At 40.9% G+C, this 22,243-nt stretch overlaps 1 protein-coding gene across 4 annotated transcripts in view; it reads right to left on the bottom strand.

The window, feature by feature from the left end:
* Positions 1 to 20,895, bottom strand: part of KIF1C (kinesin family member 1C) — a 31,656-nt gene extending 10,761 nt beyond the window's left edge. For 2 of the 4 annotated variants that reach the window (XR_007953437.1, XM_051995943.1), the window contains exons 1-18: positions 20,625 to 20,895; positions 18,464 to 18,566; positions 18,110 to 18,242; positions 17,621 to 17,697; positions 17,202 to 17,381; positions 16,777 to 16,842; positions 16,474 to 16,652; positions 16,198 to 16,309; positions 15,802 to 15,879; positions 15,577 to 15,642; positions 15,388 to 15,463; positions 14,963 to 15,041; positions 14,598 to 14,743; positions 11,737 to 11,906; positions 11,498 to 11,577; positions 11,280 to 11,355; positions 2,617 to 2,696; positions 1,711 to 1,805 (exon numbers count right to left, since the gene is read on the bottom strand). Coding sequence is in view for 3 of the 4 variants with exons in the window: in XM_051995943.1 (XP_051851903.1) it covers positions 1,711 to 1,805; positions 2,617 to 2,696; positions 11,280 to 11,355; positions 11,498 to 11,577; positions 11,737 to 11,906; positions 14,598 to 14,743; positions 14,963 to 15,041; positions 15,388 to 15,463; positions 15,577 to 15,642; positions 15,802 to 15,879; positions 16,198 to 16,309; positions 16,474 to 16,652; positions 16,777 to 16,842; positions 17,202 to 17,381; positions 17,621 to 17,697; positions 18,110 to 18,215 (1,666 nt within the window). In the remaining variant the exon portion in view is untranslated. Of the gene's footprint in view, positions 1 to 1,710; positions 1,806 to 2,616; positions 2,697 to 11,279; positions 11,356 to 11,497; positions 11,578 to 11,736; positions 11,907 to 14,597; positions 14,744 to 14,962; positions 15,042 to 15,387; positions 15,464 to 15,576; positions 15,643 to 15,801; positions 15,880 to 16,197; positions 16,310 to 16,473; positions 16,653 to 16,776; positions 16,843 to 17,201; positions 17,382 to 17,620; positions 17,698 to 18,105; positions 18,243 to 18,463; positions 18,567 to 19,353; positions 19,433 to 20,624 lie in introns of those variants that run through there. The other 2 variants (XM_051995944.1, XM_051995945.1) reach the window with 2 other exon arrangements.
* Between the last annotated feature and the right edge of the window lie 1,348 nt (positions 20,896 to 22,243).

Genomic DNA, 22,243 nt, shown 5'->3' with positions numbered 1-22,243 from the left:
TTATCTCCAAACCCATCTATAAACCATCTGTAAAATGCAGAGTTTACTCTAGACCAAAGGTGCCAAATTATCTTGGGCCACATATAACTTTCAAAAGTCCAGTGATTAAAATGTAATTGGGAAATGTTTACCAAAATAAAGAAAAATTACAACACAATAGCGATTATGTGCATTTATGGTTTTCTTTATCAGATCTGTTTCTATTTGAAGTGAACACCTCTGGTCTAGATGACAATGCTAAGTCTTTTCCACCTCTAAATCCTATGATGCTTATTGTTTCCCCCTTTTTCTGAATTCTTCTATCTACCCATACCACTCAACACTTTAGATACAACCTTACATTATTACTGACTTATTTTTCATGCACTTGTATGCTGCTCCCAGGCCATACTTGTATCCCTGTCACCTGCCTGAATGTCTTAGCACTGTGCTAGACAGATATCTAACAGAAATTCAGCAAGTGACTTAAGTTCAACCTCACAGCTGCCCGAAGAACTGAACCGAGTCAAAACAAACCACATTAACTTGCTAGGGTGACCAAGTCTGACTAACTCCCTGAGACATACTGTGAAGTATCATGCTTCAGGTGACCTGAAATGCAAAGTAAGACACCAAATTTTCAGACGTGATCACTATAGTAATTTGTTTGGCTCAACTGTACTTATTATAAGACAGAAATTAATTAGAGTGAGTGTCAGAAAAATCACTGAAAAAAGATTATGGCAAAAAAAAAAAAAAGGAAGAAAAGTTTTTAAAAAGTACCAATAAAATATTAAAAAGAAATATCAATCTGTTAAACTTAGGCATGAATTTTATATAATGAACTGTGATTCAAACCAATTCTGGGAGGGTTGGGGGAAGAAAAACCAAAATAAAACAAAAACTACATGTTCCTCATCCCCTTAACTCCGAGGCAGGAAAGCTCTCTTGAGGTCACATCACATGAAGCTCCCCTTCCCTGTTCTCCTAGTTAATCTGCTATTCATTTAACTTGGCCTGACTGTATGTGGACCCACTGTTTCCCCAAAGCTAGCCTGGATGCTATCACAACCTATAGAGAACGTCTATTTCTACAGAAAACAGGCTGAGAAGTCTCTCTGAAAACTTTGGTTCGTGTTCATAGAGTCCATAATTCCCCAAAGTCCTCACTACTTATAGTTACTCTAGAAGATGAAAATTCCCAGAAGTCTTTCTTAAAAAGCCAAAGAAAAGCAACTTCTGCTAAAAACAAATGCACATTCCCAAAACATACCTTGATGGTACTCCTGCCTGCTGAGGAAACTGAAAAAGTGATATTGATCTGATTTCCTTCTCCATTCAGTTCTCCATTCTTCAAAATTTTCTTTGGATAACACTGACCCAAATTATTCATATTCGCAAAACTAGAGGATGGCAGAGCTAGGAGATTTCTTAAAGATCACCTAGTCTAATCTTCTAATTTTACAGATGTTCAAAGTAATACACAGGATAGCAGCAAACCTGGTATGAACTGTTGAGTATCTTGACTTGCAATGACCTTTATTTTTTGATATGTTGATATATGTTTCTAAAGTATGCATCTTGTCTCTCTTCCTCAGGTCACCAGAGGCCTAGAACTATTATCTCTCCATTAAACATTTACCCCCACAGCACTGGCAAAAAGTGCTAAATACACTGGGTATTGAGTATATGATATGTCCCATCTCCCTGCTCAGCCCAAACTCCCATTACCTTCTCCATCAGGCTGAGTGAGACTCCGAAATACACAGTGCTTCTCTAAGATGAATTGCCCAGTCAGTTTGATATCCACATCTACTTGGCCTACTCTAGGAGGGAAAGAGGGGGAAATGGTAGGTAGGTTATGGTGACAGGGAAGAATCTTTGAAAATGCCAGGATCCCTGCTAAGAACAAAGGAGTACTTTCAGAAAAAAATTAAACCCCTCTGTTGGTACTGGAAGGTAGGGTCATTCCAAGGGATGAGGTCTATTATACTCTTTCCCTTTACCTTTTTCCCCCATCCCAAAATTCTTGCTTAGTTTTTTTACATTTTTATAATTCTATTCAAATGGATCAGATTAAATTAAATTAATGCCCAAAAAAATGGTCTGAAAGGGAAAAAGAATTCCCAGGAAGAAAACATGAAACATAAGTGGAAAGGGAAAAGAAACTAGACCTTTTGCCATTAATAATGGAAAAAATCTGGATTAATTTTATGTATCTAGGCCTCAGATGATAGAACCTGCCTCCTTTTTCTCCCATGTTTGGGATTCCCAAAACAATTAACCATGAGGACACTTTGCTCAGGGATAATCTGTAACTATATAAGGAGCATAGGGATAGGAAGAGACCTGCTAGGGCTAGATTTGGAACCTGCAGTCTTACATTTAATTGAATTTCTTCCTTAAGCCTGAATAACAAATTCAAAAGCAGATTAAAAAAATGAGGTCATACATGGGTAAGGTAGAGTGCCTGAGGATTATTAAGGGCTTCATTTCCAAAGACATGTGTTATCTTAAGTAGTTCTCTTTCTCAGGAAGAGGAGACAAAGGAAAACACCAAAACGTCACTCCTGCCAACCCAAAAGGTGATTGGCTCTGGAAGCTAATACAAAAAGGGTGACTGAAAAGAACGGCTACCTGGTGATACCGTCTTTAATGTGATAGAGTAGACACTCTGACATCAAGGGATCTTCATTTAGGTTCACTAGATGAGGAGTCTGTAGAAAGGAAAGACATGAGTTTTCATGAGTTGAGGGGAACTAATCAGGGAATAACAGGATAAAGGGAAGGGAATGAGGCATGAGGGAATGAGTAGAGATCTTGGGAATCATTGAAGCAATCATAAGAGAAATATCAGAAAGTATAAAGATATGAGAGAATAGAGACAGTTAAGATCAGAGATCAAAGGGAAAAAATCAGAGACTAAAAGAGAAGACAGCCATGAAGCACATACAATGTAGTAGTACACAGTGACTTACTAAGCCAGGGTGCAAGACCAAAGTCATCCCACCTGATTGGTGAAGGGAGGAAGAGGGGGAACCCCAACTCCTTTTGTGAAAGCTGACCTTCTTGTGCCCCATGTCACCACACCAAAGCCTCACCCTTTGGTTACCACTAGATAAATGTCCACACTGACACTAAGACACTTATCCCCCTTTCCCTTCTCCACTGAATCTGAGAAGGAGGGGAAGGATTCCAGATCTAATTCTTCTTAGGAACTAGATTTGAAGGCCCCCACTTCCTAGTATTTACAGAGATACTACCTAATTTACCCTGCACCAAACTCTACATAAAAGGGAATCACACCCCTGCCCTGTATAATGGCTGAATCCATAAACAGCCAGTCTCTTGCTGCCAGAACCTCATGAAGATCCAAAGCTTCAGCTACCAAGGCTAGATAGACGTCATGGGCACTCTATACCCCCACTACTGTCTCCCTACCATAGGATAAGGTAAAGTGAGAGTCTCGTCAGACCCTAAAGATCTGATTACCAGGAATTGACTAATTAAAATCATGAGACTTGATCTTACTGCCTCAACTCTACCTCCCTGATGTCTGAGACAACAGTAACTGAGGAGAGGTCCAATTAACCAACCAGTTTACTCCCTCCTCCCTTAATCCTTCTGATTCAGAGTCAATCTATCATTGTGAAACCTAAACCCCAGATTCTAAAACCCTGGTTTAATCTTTGACAAATTTCCCCTCATCTAAGATTTCTTCCTTTCATATTCTTTACATTTTCTTAATATTCTCAGAAACCTGGTTCTCTCCAAAAGACAAACTCTATAATGCACTTTTTCTCATGTGCCCCTAACACTGGGCACAGAGCATATCCTTTGCATCTCAAAGCCACTTTCAGATGCTCACTCTGCTCCCAACACTAAACTCTTTTTTTTAGATAGTCACCCAGCTCTACTATTACTCCCCTCTATCTCAAGTAATTTAGTAGATGATTTCCTCTCTACTAACCTCATACTCCAGAATTTCAAGATAAATCCTGAAGTCCCTCAAACTGACTAGTCCCCTAGTTCACTTTTTGCCATTAGCCAACTGGCCATTTTCAGTACTTTGGTCTCTGATATTTCCTTTTTTGATCATCTCTCTTGTGTTTCCATTTCCCCTTTAGCTTCACTTTGCCATAAAAGATTACTGTAATAGACTGAGAGCTAGAAGGGACTTCATCACAACCTCCACTTCCTGTACTCTCTCAGACCATGATCACTTCCCCCCTTTCAGTTTTCACCTTATAGTTAATGAGTTACAAACAACACCTTTGTCTTACATCCTACAAAATCCCAAACCTGGTTTATATACTCATGGCCTACCTTCCAGCATCACAGATTTAGAACCGGAAGAGCTGGTTCAACCTTGAAATCCAAAGGCTAAGCAACTTGCCCAAGATTACACCCAGCTTCTCTGACTCCAAATGCAGCATTCTTTCCCCTGTACCAATCTGCTCCTCAGCTCCTGCTCTCATGAAGAAAGTTACACTATTGCACTGATCAAATCATTATCAAGTAAAGCAGATACAGAATAAAATACTATTTTTTTTTTTTAACAAAGACCATGTGGAAAAATATTAGGCCTCCCTCATCTCATTTAGAAATATTTTTTAAAAACCATGTTCTCAGTATCCTAACCCAAAATCTTTGGACTACACATCTAAATGAGAAACTCATCAATTATGCTATTGATTCTGAAACAATACCCTGCACTGAAATCATCTTATAGCATTCTTTTTGAAGACTTCATTTCTTTTTTTTTTTTTTTTTTTTTTTTTAAAGAGAGAGAGGTCTGGTTAGCTCAGAGATGACTCTTTTCCAAAATGATTAGGATAATGCTTTGATGACTTCAGTCATTCAGTTTGATGACTTAATACCTTCTGAGTTCACCTATGACCAGAATCCTTAAGGCAAATGATTTAACATCAATTGGAGAATGGCTGAATAAATTATAGTATATGAATGCTATGGAATATTATTGTTCTGTAAGAAATGACCAGGAGGATGATTTCAGAGAGGTTTGGAGACTTATATGAATTGATGCTAAGTGAAATAAGCAGAACCAGGAGATCATTATACATGGATGTGGCTCTCCAACAATGAGATGATTCAAACCAGTTCCAATATGTTCAGTAATGAAGAGAATCGGCTACACCCAGAGAGAGAACTATGGGAAATGAGTGCGGTCTCCAACATAGCATTTCCATTCATTCTATTATTATGTGCTTGCATTTTTGTTTTGTTTTCCTTCCCAGGTTTTTTTTTTCTTTCTAGATCCGCTTTTTCTTGTGTAGCAAGATAACTGTATAAATATGTGTGTGTATATATATATATGTGTGTGTATATATATATATATATATTGGATTTAACATATATTTTAACATATTTAACATGTATTGGAGTACTTGCCATCTAGGGGAAGGGGTGGGAGGAAGGAGATTGGAAAAGTTGGAACAGAAGGTTTTGCAAGGGTCAATGTTGAAAAATTACCCATGCATATGTTTTATAAATAAAAAGCTATTTAAAAAAAAGGAAAAGGATTTAAAAGGGAATGAAAAGTTTCAGCAAAATAATTCTAGGGTAAGGTAAGAAACTACTTTCAGTTTGATGAATCATAACTGTTTACAGAACTTTCATCTGAGATCTTACTGTAGAGTTATGTCTTTGGGCAGATTACAAATTGCACGTCAAAGATGGCTTTTACAAGATTTATGAAAATATGGGGAAAATCTGTCCTCTTTGGAATTTTTCTCTTTGAGCAGAAGTTCTCAGAATTAGAATAATTAAATTAATAGATCTCTCTGCCAGGCTTGTGCCCCAAACGCTGAGTAATAAATCTATTTCTACTAAATTGAAACTACAGTACAAAATAGAATTTATATTTTTTGCAGTGACTAATCTTGGTTCCAGAAAACAACTAATAAAACACACTTCACTCCTCTCAAAAGAAAAGGAAGAACTACTAGTACAGAAAGTTACATTCTCTTATAAGCAGTTGTTTTGTAGATCAGTTTTATTTAGTTGTTTTGTTACAAAGAAGGGTTCAATTAGGAGTGAGAGTAGTATATCAAAACCACAATGTAAAAAACAAAAGAGATCAATAAATCTTTAAAGGACAGAACCTCTGATCCACTATTTTCCTTTTTCTTTTTTATCTTTCACAAAGTTATACAAGGCTAATTACAACTCTTAACCTCCTCCTTCTCAAAGTCTTGCTGCTGGCTTCTAACCCCATCACGCAACTGAAACTCACTCCTTTAACTACTAAATTTCTTCTACTTTACTGTAAACTTTTGACTCAACCACCCCCTGTCCTCTCCTAGTTCATCTTCCCAACTTTCAGCCATTGCTGCCTTACTCTCCAAAACTTGATCTATGGAGTCCATTTCCAAGAGGAACTAAGTCAAGGGCTGAACTCTCAGGGACTATGTTTCTTCAGACTAGCCACAATATTCTACCCAATCATTCCAGATTACCTCCCTCTCCCTTTTTACTTCTTGCTCACACTTTAGTGGGAGAGACAATGTGTAAATAGTGTATCATACAAATTATAGACAGAATAAAAGGAAATAATACATAAAGGGAAAGTTGTGAAATTAAAAGGGATCAGGAAAGGTTTCCTGTAGAAGGTGGGACTTTAGCTAGCTAGGACTTGAAGGACCCCAGAAGACAGAAATATGGAGAGAGAGCACAGAAGGACAGTCCAAATGCACAGTAAGGAGGTAGAGGACCTTGTTTAAGTTCAGGTTTATAACCTCAATCATTAGTAACTGGTCCCTCTTCCTCTTTGTCCCCAATAGTGTCAGCTGCCAAGTTTTGTGGCTAATGTTTCTATAATATATCATCCCATACAACCCTTTCCCTACATTAACACAGCAACTTCCTTAATTTGGGCTTTCATTGCCTCTTGTCTAAATGACTGCAATAGCCTATTGGCCTCTTTGCTTCTATTCTCTCCTCATTTTAATATATGAAGCCTTCCCCTATATTTCCCAGTTGTTAGTGACCTCTCCTTATTCAACTTTTGTCTTTATCTTTATCTTTTGTCTTTTATCTTTATCTTTAGTCTTTATCTAACTATGTACATGATGTATTTTTCCTTAGTAAACTCTCTGAGGGCATCTAAAACTCAATAATAAAAAAATCAGATTGAGATTACTAATAAGAACCCTTCATATAACAGTCTCTTCACTTTATCTGTATCTGTATTATCTTATCCTTCCCTCCAGTTTCAAAAGGAAACAATTTTTTCTTTCACATCTCGAGAATTTACCTTTCCACTTTCCTCTGCACCACATTCTTGCCAAGTAAGTCATATTTCTACAACACTAAAATTCAGAAAGTACTTTCCTCAAGACAGTTCTATGAGACACTTATTACAAGTACTTATCCCCATATTACAAAAGAAAGAACTGACACTAAAAGGCCCACAGTCATATACTAGGAATATACACTGATTTCAAGTTAAAAATAGTTCAGTGTGTGGCAGCCCTGTTTGTAGTGGCTAGAAACTGGAAACTGAATGGATGCCCATCAATTGGAGAATGGCTGAATAAATTATGGCATATGAATGTTATGGAATATTATTGTTCTGTAAGAAATGACCAGCAAGATGAATAGAGAGGCTTGGAGAGACCTACATGGACTGATGCTAAGTGAAATGAGCAGAACCAGGAGATCATTATACACTTCAACAATGATATTGTATGAGGATGTATTCTGATGGAAGTGGATTTTTTTTGACAAAGAGACCTAACTCAGTTTCAATTGATAAATGATGGACAGAAGCAGCTACATCTAAAGAAAGAACACTGGGAAATCAATGTGAACTCTTTGCATTTTTGTTTTTCTTCCCGGGTTATTTTTACCTTCTGAATCCAATTCTCCCTGTGCAACAAGAGAACTGTTAGGTTCTGCAAACATAGTGTATCTAGGATATACTGCAACATATCTAACATATATAGGACTGTTTGCCATCTAGGGGAGGGGGTGGAGGGAGGGAGGAGAAAAATCGGAACAGAAGCGAATGTAAGGGATAATGTTGTAAAAAAAAAAATTACCCTGGCATGGATTCTGTCAATTTAGTTCTTATAAAATAAAATAAAATATATATTAAAAAAAATAGTTGTGAGGTTGTCCAATCCAACCCTCTCATTTCAAGAGGAAACAAGTCTGGGATAGTTAAGTGATTTGCCCCAGATCACAAAGGAAATAAGTATAAGATATGGGTTTTGAACCTAGGGTTCCTCAATTAATTAATTCCCCCTCTAACATATTCACTCTCACAAGTGACTGGGAAAAAAAAAAAAGTAAACCCGTCAATCTCGCACCTCCTAAAGAAGGCTCATTTAAAGTCCCCCACACACAAATTCATTTGCTGATTCTTGTAATCATTAAGCCTCACTGCTGCCCCTATACTTTTTTGAAACAGTTCTCTCAGACACTAACGATGACTTCCTTCTTGTCATCTCTTAGTCCTTTTGCTTCTCGACATCTATGTGGCATGCAGCATTGTTGACCACCCCATCTTGAGAATGTCCCCTTCTTTGACAGGGATCTGATTAATTCCAACTATTGGACTTGGTTTTTTAAGCTCTCTATCATTGAAAGGCAGGCTGGCCATGCTGATTGAAAGGCTCAACTTGAAATCCAGGAAGGTCTGAGTTCAGATCTTACTTTGGACACTTAGGCAAATTACCTAACCTCTCTGGGTCTTTATTTCCTGAAATGCAAAATAACACTAAGTATTATCTACCCCCAAAGAGTTATGGTAAGGTTTAAATTGAATAATGTATGTAAAGCACTTTGCAAACCTTCAAGCCAGTCAGTCAATTAAGAGCCAACTATGTGCCAAGCATTGTGCTAAGCACTGGGGATGCAAAGAGAGTTTTGAAAAGGCAGCAAGGAGATCACAATCTAATGAGTGAGACAATAAGCAAATAAATATAATCAAACAAAAAGGAAAAACAGCAAAAAAAAAAATTTAAGAGAAGAAAAGGCTTCCTTTCCTTAAAAGGGATAGGGAACATCTGGACAACAGGCTAGACAAGGCCTTTGAAATCATTTGCTAAAGCAACTGAAGGCGATGGTCAACTGAAAGTTAGGTATAATAACCTTCCATTGCTTGAATTCTATAAGTTGATAATTTTGTATGGTCTCCATTTCTATTATCTCTTTCTTTCTAGTGTATCCTGCATATGGTTGCTAGACTAATCTTCCTAAAACTTAACCTCATAGTCAGAATTTTAGATTCAGAAGGGTCCCTAATACAATCTAATCCAATCCTAACTCAAAAGGAGTGATAACTAACAAATCATCCTTTAAATTGTATGTAAAGATCACCAGAGAAGAGTGTACCTCCTCTTTTTAATTACAGAACAGTTCTAATGTTAAAAGCTTTCCCTGACATTAGACATAGATTTGCCTCTTTGCAATTTCTATTTATTCCAACTCCAGCCCTCTGAGGCCATTTGGGATGATATTCCCAAATCATTTCATAGTCTTTCATGTCTTCATCATGTCCCTCCCTTGCTTTAGAACCTCTCCCTGCCCCTTGTTATCAAGCCCAAACTGTTTAACCTGGAATTAGTCTTCCAATTTTAGATGAATAATCCCAACTCTCCAGTATGAAATATCTGCCCCACATTAGTCTCTTCAGGATTCTGTACACAAACCAAGATAATTCCATTTCTACTTTTACATTTACTATACTGAAATGTCTTAAATTCAATCGAATGTCTTTATTCAGTGAATATTAGAAGACTGCAGTGTTTTCTCCCATTTTACTCTGCCTATACAACTACTTCTCATTCTTAAAAATTTAACTCAATTTCTCCTTCCATGAAGCATTAATTGACTATGCTAGCATCCAGAAATCTTGTCTTTTTCTGAATCTTCAGAATCAGAACTATACAATTTGACATAATCTTAATGTTCATTAGTCTTGTCTCTTTAAGCAAACTATAAGCTCTTAAGAGATGCCTCCTTTCCTACTGCCTTCAACAATATATTTAAGTACCTCTCCTTTATCTTTAAAAAAAAAAAAAAACAACTTTTATATATTACATAGAATGGTAGGCCCTACCATCCCTCAAGCCATATTACATCTTGTCTCCCTTTTATCAGACAAACTCCTAGAAAAAACTGTTTATATTTTGTTGCCTCCGATTTTTCTTTTCACTTACACCTTTTTGCATTGTGGCTTCTGACCTCATCACTCAAATGAAAATATTCTCAGCAATGTCGTCAATAATCTCTTTTAATTACTAAATCTCATGGTTCATAACTTTAGCATCATGTTGAACTCCTCATTCTATCTAATCCTAGATAGCTAATCAGTTGCCATCTTACCATTTCTACTTCCACACTTTTTCTATCACATCTTTCTTTCCACTTCTAGTTCAAGCCCTTATTCGGTCCTGCTACATTATTCCAACACTCTCCTAGCTGGCCTCCTTTCACAAATTTCTTACCACCAACATCCTACACACTGCTGCCAAAGTAAGTTCTTAATACTATACTAGGTTTGCTCCTGATGGCTTCCTACTGTCTCCAAGATAAAAACAAAAACCCATCACCTTCTGGTTAGCTTTTAAAAGCTATATACAAATCTTTTCAGCCTCACTGGACATCATTTCCCCTCATGCTGTAGTCCTGCCATACTGACCTTTTCTCTTTTCTTTACACATGATAAACTGTCTCTCACATCCGTGCCTCTGCATTGCCTTATCCCACACCTGATTTCTCTTCTCTGGCGCCAAAGAATCTTTCTTCTGTTAAGATGTGTATCTCAAACACCATCTTCTGCAAGAAGCTTTTCCTAGCCCTCCAATTGATGTTTTTCTCCCAAATCATGCTGGTACTTAGCTACTTTGTATTTATTCATTTTATATTTATGTTGTACATATTTATATGTTTAACTTATCTCCTGCATTAGGATATGTTTCCTCATGGGTAGGATTTGTCCTTGAATTCCCAAAAGGAGATTTCTACCTTTGTCCTTGCAATCCCAGTTCCTGGTATATAGTAGGTATTTTATAAATGGCTGACTTCTGCAGGCCCCTATAGAGTGAGACACAGAGATAATTTAAGTAACTGAGAATGGAGGTAAAAGATAGAGATGAGATTGTGTGGGAAGAAACAAAGAAAAAAAGGGAGAAAGGTTAGTGATACCAGAGGGACAGATCACAAGGGGAGACAACACAATCAAATATAAATATTTCTTTTGCCCACCAACCCTACCGCTCTTCCCCTCATTACTGTAGACTTCCCTTTGACTCTTCACCTGGTCTCCTCACCTTCTTGGGGGAAAAGACGCCCACAGTCCCCCCATCTTCTCGTACAGCTACACCCATCTCTGCCAGCAATGCTTCTCTGTGGGTAAGGAAAAGAGATGTTCATATTGCTTCCCTTTCACTCTTCCTTTGCTTTTCCTTCTCCATAGGGACAAATAACCCAATCCCTCATTCTTCCCTTTCTGAAAACCTAGGTAACCAAAGACATCACAATCCCATACCTCTCCATTCTTAGAGCTTCCGTCTTACGTAGTTTCTCCTCCCAAGTTTCATTCAGCTCTGCAATGATCTTTTCTGTCTCCTGGATCCAAAGAGACAATGGGTCAGCACATCCCCTGACAACTATCTCTCATGAATATCTCTCAAACACATAAAGCCTCAGAGCTCCTTCCCACTCCAAGAAACTGTGGTATTCTCAAAATTGCTTTCCCAGCAGCTGATGAGTCTCCAGGTTTCTTACCTGTAGTCTCTCCATAGCTTCCTCAGGTCCAATATGGGGCTCAGCATTAGAAGAAAATGATGACTCCAACTCCCCATTGTGAAGTGGGGTATTCAAAGGTGAGTCTGGGGCAGGTGGGGATGGCAGAGCAGGCAAGCCAGTTTCACAGCTTCCCTTTTCTAACTTTGCAACTGGGGCAGAGAAAGAGGCAAAAGAGAATGAGTCTTTAAAAAAATATGAAATACAAAGAAAAAGACATCTAGAATCATGGAATGTTACAGAAATAAAAGAGTTTAGAAAACATCTACTCCAGAGCAAAAATCCTTCCTACAACTATTCATTAACAATTCAGTATATGAAACTCTTAAGTACTACACAGCAGGAATGATACAGAGACTCTTTGCCCTCAAAGAGCCTTTGTTTTATTGGGCAGGTACATGTCCAAAGATAAAGTAAATAAATACAAAGTAATCTGAAGCACAAACTAGAAAAAGGAGGCAAGGTTTCCAGATCATCTGAGCTAGACAATAAAGATTCTAAGAAAGAGGAGGGAGGTGAACATTCCAGGACTAGAGGATAGCTTGTGACAAGGAATAAAAATAAGAAATGGCACATTAAATTCAAAGAATAGCTAGAGGGCCAGTTTAGCTACAACTGAGAATACTAAAGAGTAATATGAGTCATCAAGTCTAGAATATGTTGGTACCAAGTTATGGGGGGCTTTAAATGCCAGACTGAAATGTTCATATTGCCTCCTAAAAATAAGAAAACATTTAAAATAAAAATAGGAGAATACCTACAATCTAAGATTATTTTGGTAATTTTGTGGAAGATGAATTGAAGAGGCAAGAGAGGAGGCAGAAAAACCAATTAAGAGGTTATTTTAATGGTTTGGGCAACATGGGATGAGGCCCTGGGGCCCTGAACTAGGACAACAATTATATTGAAACAAGGACAAGGCATACCCTTTGATCCAGCAGTATTACTACTGGGCTTATATCCCAAAGAGATACTAAAGAAGGGAAAGGGATCTGTTTGTGGCAGCCCTCTTTGTAGTGGCTAGAAACTGGAAATTGAGTGGATGCCCATCAAATGGAGAATGGCTAAATAAGTTGTGGTATATGAATGTTATGGAATATTATTGTTCTGTAAGAAATGACCAGCAGGAGGATTTCAGAAAGGCCTGGAGAGACTTACATGAACTGATGCTGAGTGAAATGAGCAGGACCAGGAGATTATACATTTCCACAACAATACTATATGATGATCAGTTCTGATGGACATGGCTCTCTTCAACAATGAGATGAACCAAATCAGTTCCAATTGTTCAATAATGAAGAGAACCAGCTACACCCAATGAAAGAACTATGGGAAATGAGTGTGGACCACAACATGGCTTTTCCATTGCTGTTTTTGTCCTCTTGCATTTTTGTTTTCCTTCTCAGGTTATTTTTAACTTTATTTCTAAATCTGATTTTTCTTGTGGAACAAAATAACTGTATAGATATGTATACATACATTGTTTAACATATACTTTAACATTTAGCATGTATTAGTCTACCTCCCATCTGGGGAGGGAATGGGGTGAAGGAAGGGAAAAGTTGGAACAGAAGGTTTTGCAAGGGTCAATGATGAAAAATTACCCATTCACATGTCTTGTAAATAAAAAGCTATTTAAAAAAAAAATGACAGAGATAGACTAAAGAAGGTAATATCACCACTACTTCGCAACTGATTGAATATAAGAATGAGGGATGAATCCAAATAAAAAAGATGGTGTTGAATGTCCTTAAAAGAAACAGTAAATTTTGGTACAAGGGAAAGTTTGGAGTGAGGATAGGGAAAAGAAATGATGTTCCTCCACACCACTTGAACATCTTCAAGAACAGAATTCACTGACCACCTCATTAAGTAGTTCAATCCATCCATTCCATACTGAGACTAAATATCCCTTGTTAATATTTCATCCATCAGTTCTACCCTCGAAAACAATAGGAAACAAACCTACTTTCCCTCCCACATGGTTATCTTTCATGTTCTTTAAGGTCAGAGATGGGAATGATTATATCAACTGAGTGGCACAGAAGATAGGGTACAAGACCTCTCTAGTAGTCAGAAAGATGCAAGTTCAAATCCTATATGACACTTGGCTATGTAACCCAGATCATTTCACTTAACCTCTGCTTGCCTCAGTGTTTTCATATGTAAAATGGAGATAGTTACAGAGATTTAAATAAGATATTAATTGTAAGGTGCTTGGCAAACGTTAAAAATGTTTTACAAATACCAGCTGTTGGTCATTATTGTCAACATTGTGGTTTGTATAAAGAATAAGACAATTCTGTATACCCCCTTAATCTTTTCTTCTAATCATGTTCCAACTTATCAACTTTTCTTTAAAAACAACTCAAAATAGAATACATTAGAGATATTATCTGACCAGTATGGAATATATTAGAGAACTTTCCTATGATCTAGACTTCCTACAGTTCTGAAATTCCCAACTCTTTATTTAATAACTGCTGCCAAGCCAAGTCTCTATACTTATAATAGTAATTTTTTAAACTTAACTATAGGAATTTCCATTTCCCCCTATACTGTCTTGCTGGCTTGGTCCCAGAATTCTGATCTATCAAGATAATTCTGAATCCTGATTCTCTCCATGGTATTAGCTATGAACTTTGTTCTACTTAACAAGTTTTATGAACATCTCTCCTAGCTCTTCATTATCTAAGTAATAAGTAAACATTTAATAATAAATATTTGTTGAATTGAATTCATCCAAAACACCAACATTAAGGAATACCCTAACCACATACAGGTGAGGAACCTGATGGCAGATAAGATGGAAACCCAGCTCCCAACCTCCCAGTCCCTTATACCTCCCAGAGCAGAGGCTGAGAGCCCTTGGGCCAGCAGCAGGTCTCGGAGCCGGGCTACCTCCTCTTGTAGCTCTCTGATCAGCCGTGCATTAGGGTCTTCATTGATAACTGCATTACAGCGGATCTGCTTGGTACGGTCTGCATATCTGAGGCAGGGATGGAGGGTCAGGGAAGCCTAGACTTCAGCCAGCTCCCTTTTATGGTCTGTCTGTCTGCTTCTCCATCTCTTCCAATCAATCAACATGTCTAAAGATATAGGAAGGGCACTACAGAGCCCTTAAATCAAGGTCCTAAGCAACTATCCCCTAGGTCCCTGGCTTCCCCTTCCTGTCCATCTGATGCTTTCAGTGTCCCAGAATCCCAACCTGAGGGTGCTGAGTGTCTCTTCATAGTTGATATCTGCAGGGCTCAAAGCAGCAATCATTGCTGTGCGTGAATTTCCTCCTGGAAATAAATTAGAAGAACCAATGAGGTTGAATTTCAACAGGAGTCAAAATGGCCGAAAGTATGTATAAGAAGTTACCTAGAACACAGTGATTACCTAGAAAATGAGAACCATGGTAGGACAGGGCACTTAGGGAATGAAGAATGAGAGAATTATGAAATTAATAGCAGATCTTGGCAGCAATGAGAGAAGTGTGAAGTCCCTGCAAAGGTCATGAAGTTAGTGGGAAGCATGAAGTGACTAAGTGGTTATAGGGTAGCAGTGCAAAGAATAATCAATGCCATAATCAGATCAACACAAGGGGAGGTAGTAACATAAAAAAAGCCAAGGCATAAGAGCTCTCACCTAAATTCTCCTTTAGCAGCCACGTGAGCACAGAATCCCTATAAGGGATGAAATCTGATTTCCGCTTCTTTGATTGCTAGAGGAGACAACAACAACAACAACAACAACAAATAGTGCAAGGTAGGATGAGATGGGAACTCTTTCACCAGTATAAATCCCTCTTTCTGCCATTAATGATCCAGGTCTCACCATTTCTGCTAGGGCTGAGATCACTTTTCCTAAAGTGGTCAGGGACTTATTTATATTGGCACCTTCCTGGAAAGGGAGAAGAAAATGAGCAATGAGGTGGCCTCTGAATAATTCCTCCCAGCCCCTCAGCAGAACATCTCCTCCACCCCCACATTCTTCCAGATTCCTCACTCCATATTATCAGAAATGGATCTCTTCCTATAACATCTCCAAGTTCCTTCTCACCTTCAGCCTCATGCCCCGCGCCCCTGAAGAATCAGCTCGTTCACTCCCAGCCAGATCCACCAAACTAATTTTACTGACCTGGAGGTTAAAAGTTAAAAGAAGAAACAGGAAGTGATGAATTAGCCCAGGGGAAAAAACATAGGAGACAAAAATAATGAGGAAACATGATAGAACTACTCAGCAGAATCTTGGACAATGATTTAAATAGATATATTATTTATTTTTTCTTTTTGAAGGAAGTGGTAGAAATTGGAGGAAAGATGATCAGAATCAAAGTGACATACTTTATCCAATAAAGTAGGGAAAGGTGGTATCCCTACCCTGAGAGAAAAAGCAATGGGTCTTAGGTTCAAGAGCAAAAAGTGAGAAACCCAGAGGGGAGACAGAAAATGCTACCTTCTCTGTGTCTAGTCCTGAGAATTGGTCATGACAACGCTGAGTAAAAACAATAGTGAAGACAGCATGAGAACGGCTGCTGGTCTCATTCATGTTGGTGGCAGCCACCGTCCTAAAGAAAGGGAAAAAGAGAAGATTGGGATTCAGGGATCCAATGATCCAGCTTCATCAGCCCTAGGCTTCTTCCTGGGATTCAGGCATTTAGAGTTTCAGGCCCAAACTTCCTCCCCTTCCAGTGCTATTCCCCTCAGACTCCCAGGCCCTACCATTCCTCACCGGGCCTTGTTGCCACAGTCCATTAAGTCAGCGATGTCAGCATAGGAGGTAACTGCCAGCTTGGACAGGTCCTGAACATAGGGGCCCAAGATGGGGTGCTCTCGTACCCGCAGACCCCCCCTACTCTTGGGGTTCAAAAGGTCCCGTACACGCTCACAATAGATCTCCATGTAGCTCACCTGGAGCAGAGGGTATAATAATCCATGTGTGAGGCTGGTTTTAATTTGTTTCTCTATCCCACCTAACCCAGTTCTGCGTCCCCCAGGGATTCAGGCATTTAATTCCTCTGAGTCCCTTTCTCACCTCCACAGAGTAGGACAACTGAGCATTCTGGTTCTCACTAACTCGAGAGAAGAGGTCCTCACAGAGCTGAAGAAAAGAGGAACCAAAAAAAAAAAAAAAAAAGGGGGGGGGGGGGTAGAGGGGAACAAGGGTCAGACTTCTCCAGGCCACTCTAATCGAGAAAAGGAACCTAGTTCTAATAGCCAGTCTTCTTTTCCCATCTAGCTAGTCCAGGCTCTCCTTCCATCATAAGCCTAAGTACTTTCTAAACTCTCAAGAATCCCTTGGGTCCAAGCTTTCTAAACCTCTAATCTTTAGGCTCTCCCTTGACCCTGAATCCTTCCTTCCTTCCTCAGACCAGATATTTGTGTCCTTTGCCATTGACTTCTCTCAGGGACCCAGAGATCTCCCATTTTACTTCTCCCTAGACTATCTGAGGGATATACCTGAGGCACAATGCCTTGCTGTCCAGGCTCCTGCCGCCCCATCATGGTATAGGATTTCCCAGCGCCTGTCTGTCCATAGGCAAAGATGCAGACATTATAGCCCTCAAAGGCATGAAGCAGCATCTCTTCTCCAATATCCTGATACACTTGAAGCTGAGATGCAAACTGAGGGTCCTCTGCCTGAGAAGATTCAAGAATAAAGAAATAAGGTATCAGGGCAAGGAAGAGATGAGAACTAGTTGTTTTGGTCTTCAGTATTCAGGACTCAAGAATCTTCTCTCCCAGTCCCCATTCCCTACCCAGAACCCAAGAATCTAACCACACCCCCTGCCTTTCCCAAGCCTTCCTCACTACCCTACTCCCCACCCCTCAAATCTTCCCCTGCAGTCTCCCCTTCCCTACCAAATAAGTAATCTTACCGAGGTGTGGGACCAGTAGGAGTAATCAAAGGTGAAGCTTTTGGGAGCATCCTTGCTTTGCTTGGGGTTAGTGATAGCTAACAAAAGGAAATGAGGTAAGGACAGGACTGGGCTCCAAACTCCAGAACTCTTCTCCCACAGAGCCTCAGCCATTGGATCAGGGAACCAGGAACCCTCTGCCCCAGATCACAGCTCCCATTTAAGATTCCCCAACCCCCTCTAGTCACTAGAGCTAATTTTGGCTCCCTAAGACCTGCCTCCCCACTGAGCTGCCTCCCTGATTGGGCAACCAGGGCTGGAGGCCAACATTCCTTATTCCCTTCCCTCCCCCCCCCATGGCCCAGAGAACACACAAGAGAAAAGGGTTGCTCCCACCCCTACTCTATGCTCACCTAAAACCCTCCCAGTTCCTCTAATGGGCATGTCCAATGTCCTCCAGCCTTCCCCCAATCCCAGAAATCCCTGCCAATGCCCCTGGGACTCACTCACAGGTGGTGTTGCCCTGCATGCTGACCACACACTTGGCATCATGGCTGCTCTCTCGGGCGTTAAAGGGTCGTACCCTCACAGCAACCTTCACTGAGGCACCTGCCATGGCCCTAGAGACTCCCGCCCCACTCAGCTGGAAAACGGAAGGGGAAGATGGTACAGGTAGCACCAAGAAAAGAAGAGGTAACAAAAGACTTCCATTCCACCATTCCATCCCCCCTGAAAGACCCAAATATCTCCTACTTTTCCCAACCTTCCAGCAATACACACACTCAGAAACCCACTTCCATCTTCCAACCCTAGCTTTCCTTTGCCCTATATATCTTTCTCCCCTCCAACTCCCAAGCTTGTTACCTGGTGTCCTGGCCCCAGGTTGGGAATACTGTGTTGCCTCTGGCTGCCGCTGGCCCTTGTAAGGGGGGCCCCATCCTTTGTTTTGGGCCTGGTAGCTCCTAGGCTATAGGGGATAAATGATAACATTGGGCTGTAGGGAATATTGGATGAAGCCCCCTGAAATCCCTAGGTTCTAGTTAGAAGGCATAGCCAAAATAGTAGAAGGATAGTGGAGGAGATAATTAAATGCCTAACTATGTAGGTGAGTTTTGTCCAAGATGAAACCAAAAACTTGGAGAACTATCCTAAATCCACTAATAAAGGGTAGGATACAGACTCCTCAGATAAAGGGTAAGTGGAAGACACAGTTTGGGAGTGGGAATGAATGAGAAGTAGTAATGAAAAATATAATCAAACATAAGGGAGTAACTAGGACAGGACATAGAGAAATTAAAATGGAGAAGAGTTCTGAGGTAGGTAGAAAATGGGAGATGAGAAGAAACTGAGAAAAACAATGAGAAATCTGTAACTAATTTCCTACACTGAAGAATTCTGACCCCATCTGCTTAATCAGTTGATAATCATTTATTAATCAATATTGTGCTAAGCCCTGAGGACATAAAAGGAAAAAAAGTCTTTATCATTAAGGAGTTCACATTCTAATAACAAAGGCAATATACAAACAATTATACATATACAAGATATATAGGATAAATTGAAGGTAATCTCAGTGAAAAGGTACTAGCAATGTACATTGGATTATATATAAATTATATATATATAAAACCTGCCCATCTCTAAATGCAAATGTAGAAAAATAAAGGTGAGAAGTCTTCAGGCTTTGAGGGTCAGCACCCAGAATCCGGGATCCAAACATCACCTACTATTGTTTTGAGATTTTTCAAACCCACCTGTCCCTAGTATCCCAGCTGTTCCTTCCAAGGACAATGAGATTGGGAAGGTGGTGCCATCCTGTTTCCCTGCAATTCTCTAGAGAAAAGGGATGATGTTCTTACCAAGAATGAGTAAAGATGATACTGGGTTCCTCATGGGAGAGGGGGAAGGAGGAAGAATCAATAAAAAGGAGTTTGGGTCCTCAAAAAAGGAAACAGCCCAACTCCACTCCCCGATCTAGGACCCCAGCATCTAAGGTCTGGAAGGTGTCAAGCAGGAGCCCAGGAATGTGGATGAGCTGGTGACTACACCCTGGGAGGAGAGAGACTGAGCCAGCCTACGCCCACAGAGAACAAGGGCAGGGAGGGCAAGAGGAGTTACTGATCCTGAGATTTTCCTCTTCACTCCCAAGACTCCATTTACTGTCTTCCTCGAGTTGGGCTTTACCTCCGGTTCTACAAGCTGGGGCTTGGGAGGTAGGGGAGAAGAAATTGGGAAATAGAGCTGAATGGACGTTGACAGAAAGAGAGCTCAAAGTGAGATTCCAGCCGCTACCTCCGGAAATATAGTGCTGACCTATAATTCCTCCCTGGGGAAAGGAAAAGCAGGGACACTGGGCTGGGTACTGAGTTAAGGAGGATAAACAAAGCTGAGAGTGGGGGCTCGCTCCACTAGGATACAAGAAAAGTAGAATGGCCTCTTGGCTGGGTAGAAAGTGGGGCATAAATCAGAGCTTGGAGGAAGGGATGGTGCTCAAAGCAGCCAGGCATAGGGCCTGAAGAAAGGGAAGGAGAAGACTGAACTGGGGTAAGAGAGCTAGAACTCCGGGGGATGGAGATTCAGGGAGAAGCACTGGCTGCAGGCGAGGCCGAGGGCGATCGCCGGCGGCACGGGGGAGGGGGCGGCGGGAGAGAGAACCGGAGAACGAGGAGGGAAATACCAGGGTGCCCAGCCCTGCCCGATCAATGCCAACTCCAAAGCCCCTACTTCCTCCCCCAGCCACTGGGGGCAGCCCCGGCGGGGACGTAGCTCACGGGGAAAACGGGACACTGCGGCGCCCTAGGAGTGGGTGCCCAGGCCGGCCGGGCCGCCTGTCCAGCGCACCTCGCCTCCAGTCCCGCGCTGAATAATGCGCCAGGAATTCTGCTGCTGAGGCCCCCCGAGGCGAGGCCTGCGAGGCCTGGGCTTGCTCCTTCTTGTACTCCAGTCTCTCGGAGAGACGCCGGGGGTCTTTCCCGCCACACCCGCTCCCCGGGCCCAACGTTGCTCTGGGGCCGCGAGCGCTTACCTAGGCTCCCCTCCTCCTCCTCTTTCTCCTTTTCCTTTTCCTTTTCCTTCTCCTCCTCTTCCTCCTCCTCCTCTACTTCCCAGGACCAGGTCTCCTCGCCCGAGTGCCTAGCTTAGGACGAGGTGGCTCCTGGAGAGATTTCCCCCCAGGCCCCTTGCACCGGGGCTGGGGGAGGAGGTGCGAAAGACTGAGGGCACTGAGAGCAGAGCTGCCGCGCAGCTGCGCCCGGCCGCCGCGGCTACAGCCAGCGAGCAAGCAAGCAGGCGCCCGGGTGAAAAGAGGGGTGGGGGGAGAAGGGGAGGGGGGAACCGGCTGCGCGCGCGCATACGCGCGATCACGCCGGGGCGGGCAGAAAACTGGCTACTCCTCTAGTTAAAAGGGCGATGCGCCCAGCTGCCAGGAGCCGACTTGGAGAACGCTGCAATAGCCTGGGCAGGGTGCCCAGGCTCCAACAGGGAGGAAAAGAGGGGAACGAGGCATCCTGCTCCCCATCCTTCAGGGCGCCATCTGGTGGGTCCTATCTTTCTGGTCCATGGCAAACACTGCTTCCCCTTCCCTTGCCCCTCTGAGGTTGTTTCAGGTACTCACGCCTCCACCTGCCAACCTCTTTGATACCCTTTCTCTTTCTGCAGCTCGTTATCTCAAGCTACCCCAGCTATTCTCTGTCCATCACCAACTGGCTCCCTCTGTCCATAATTATAACTCACATTTCTTTTTTTTTTTAATAGTTTTTTTTAAATTATAACTTTTTAATTTACAAGACATATGCATGGGTAATTTTTCATCATCGACCCTTGCAAAACCTTCTGTTCCAACTTTTCTCCTTCTTCCCCCCACCCCCTTCCCCTAGATGGCAGGTAGACTAAAACATGTTAAATATGTTAAAGTATATGTTAAACAATATATGTATACATATTTATACAGTTATTTTGTTGCACAAGAAAAATTGGATTTAGAAATAAGGTTAAAAATAACCTGAGAAGGAAAACAAAAATGCAAGCGGACAAAAACAGGAGTGGAAATGCCATGTTGTGGTCCACACTCATTTCACATAGTTCTTTCGCTGGGTGTAGCTGGTTCTCTTCATTATTAAACAATTGGAACTAATTTGGTACATCTCATTGTTGAAGATGGCCACGTCCATCAGAACTGACCATCATATAAATATTGTTGGTCCTGCTCATTTTGCTCAGCATCAGTTCATGTAAGTCTCTCCAGGCTTTTCTGAAATCCTCCTGCTGGTCGTTTCTTACAGAACAATAATATTCCATAACATGTACCACAATTTATTCAACCATTCTCCAATTGATGGGCATCCATTCGATTTCCAGTTTCTAGCCACTATAAATAACTCACATTTCTAGAACTTTTATAAAATACTTTCCATGAAATAACCTTGAGTGCAAACATTAGCCCGGTGGGTGTGGGTTTTTTTTTTTTTTTTTTTTTTTTTTACAATTTCCCTTCTAACTACTTCCATCTCCCAACTCTTTTGTTAATTTTAATGGTGCCCAACCAATCTCATGGTTCACTCTTAGTTATCTATAATTGTTTCTCTGTCCATCTCTACACATCTGAATTGTCTTTTGTACTCCTAGTTGTTCCCAACTATCCCTGGC

The sequence above is a fragment of the Antechinus flavipes genome, chromosome 4 (genome assembly GCF_016432865.1).
Source record: "Antechinus flavipes isolate AdamAnt ecotype Samford, QLD, Australia chromosome 4, AdamAnt_v2, whole genome shotgun sequence".
In the NCBI taxonomy this organism is placed as follows: domain Eukaryota; kingdom Metazoa; phylum Chordata; class Mammalia; order Dasyuromorphia; family Dasyuridae; genus Antechinus; species Antechinus flavipes.
Note: the sequence above shows the minus strand (reverse complement) of the source record. Positions and strands in the feature narration are given on the sequence as shown.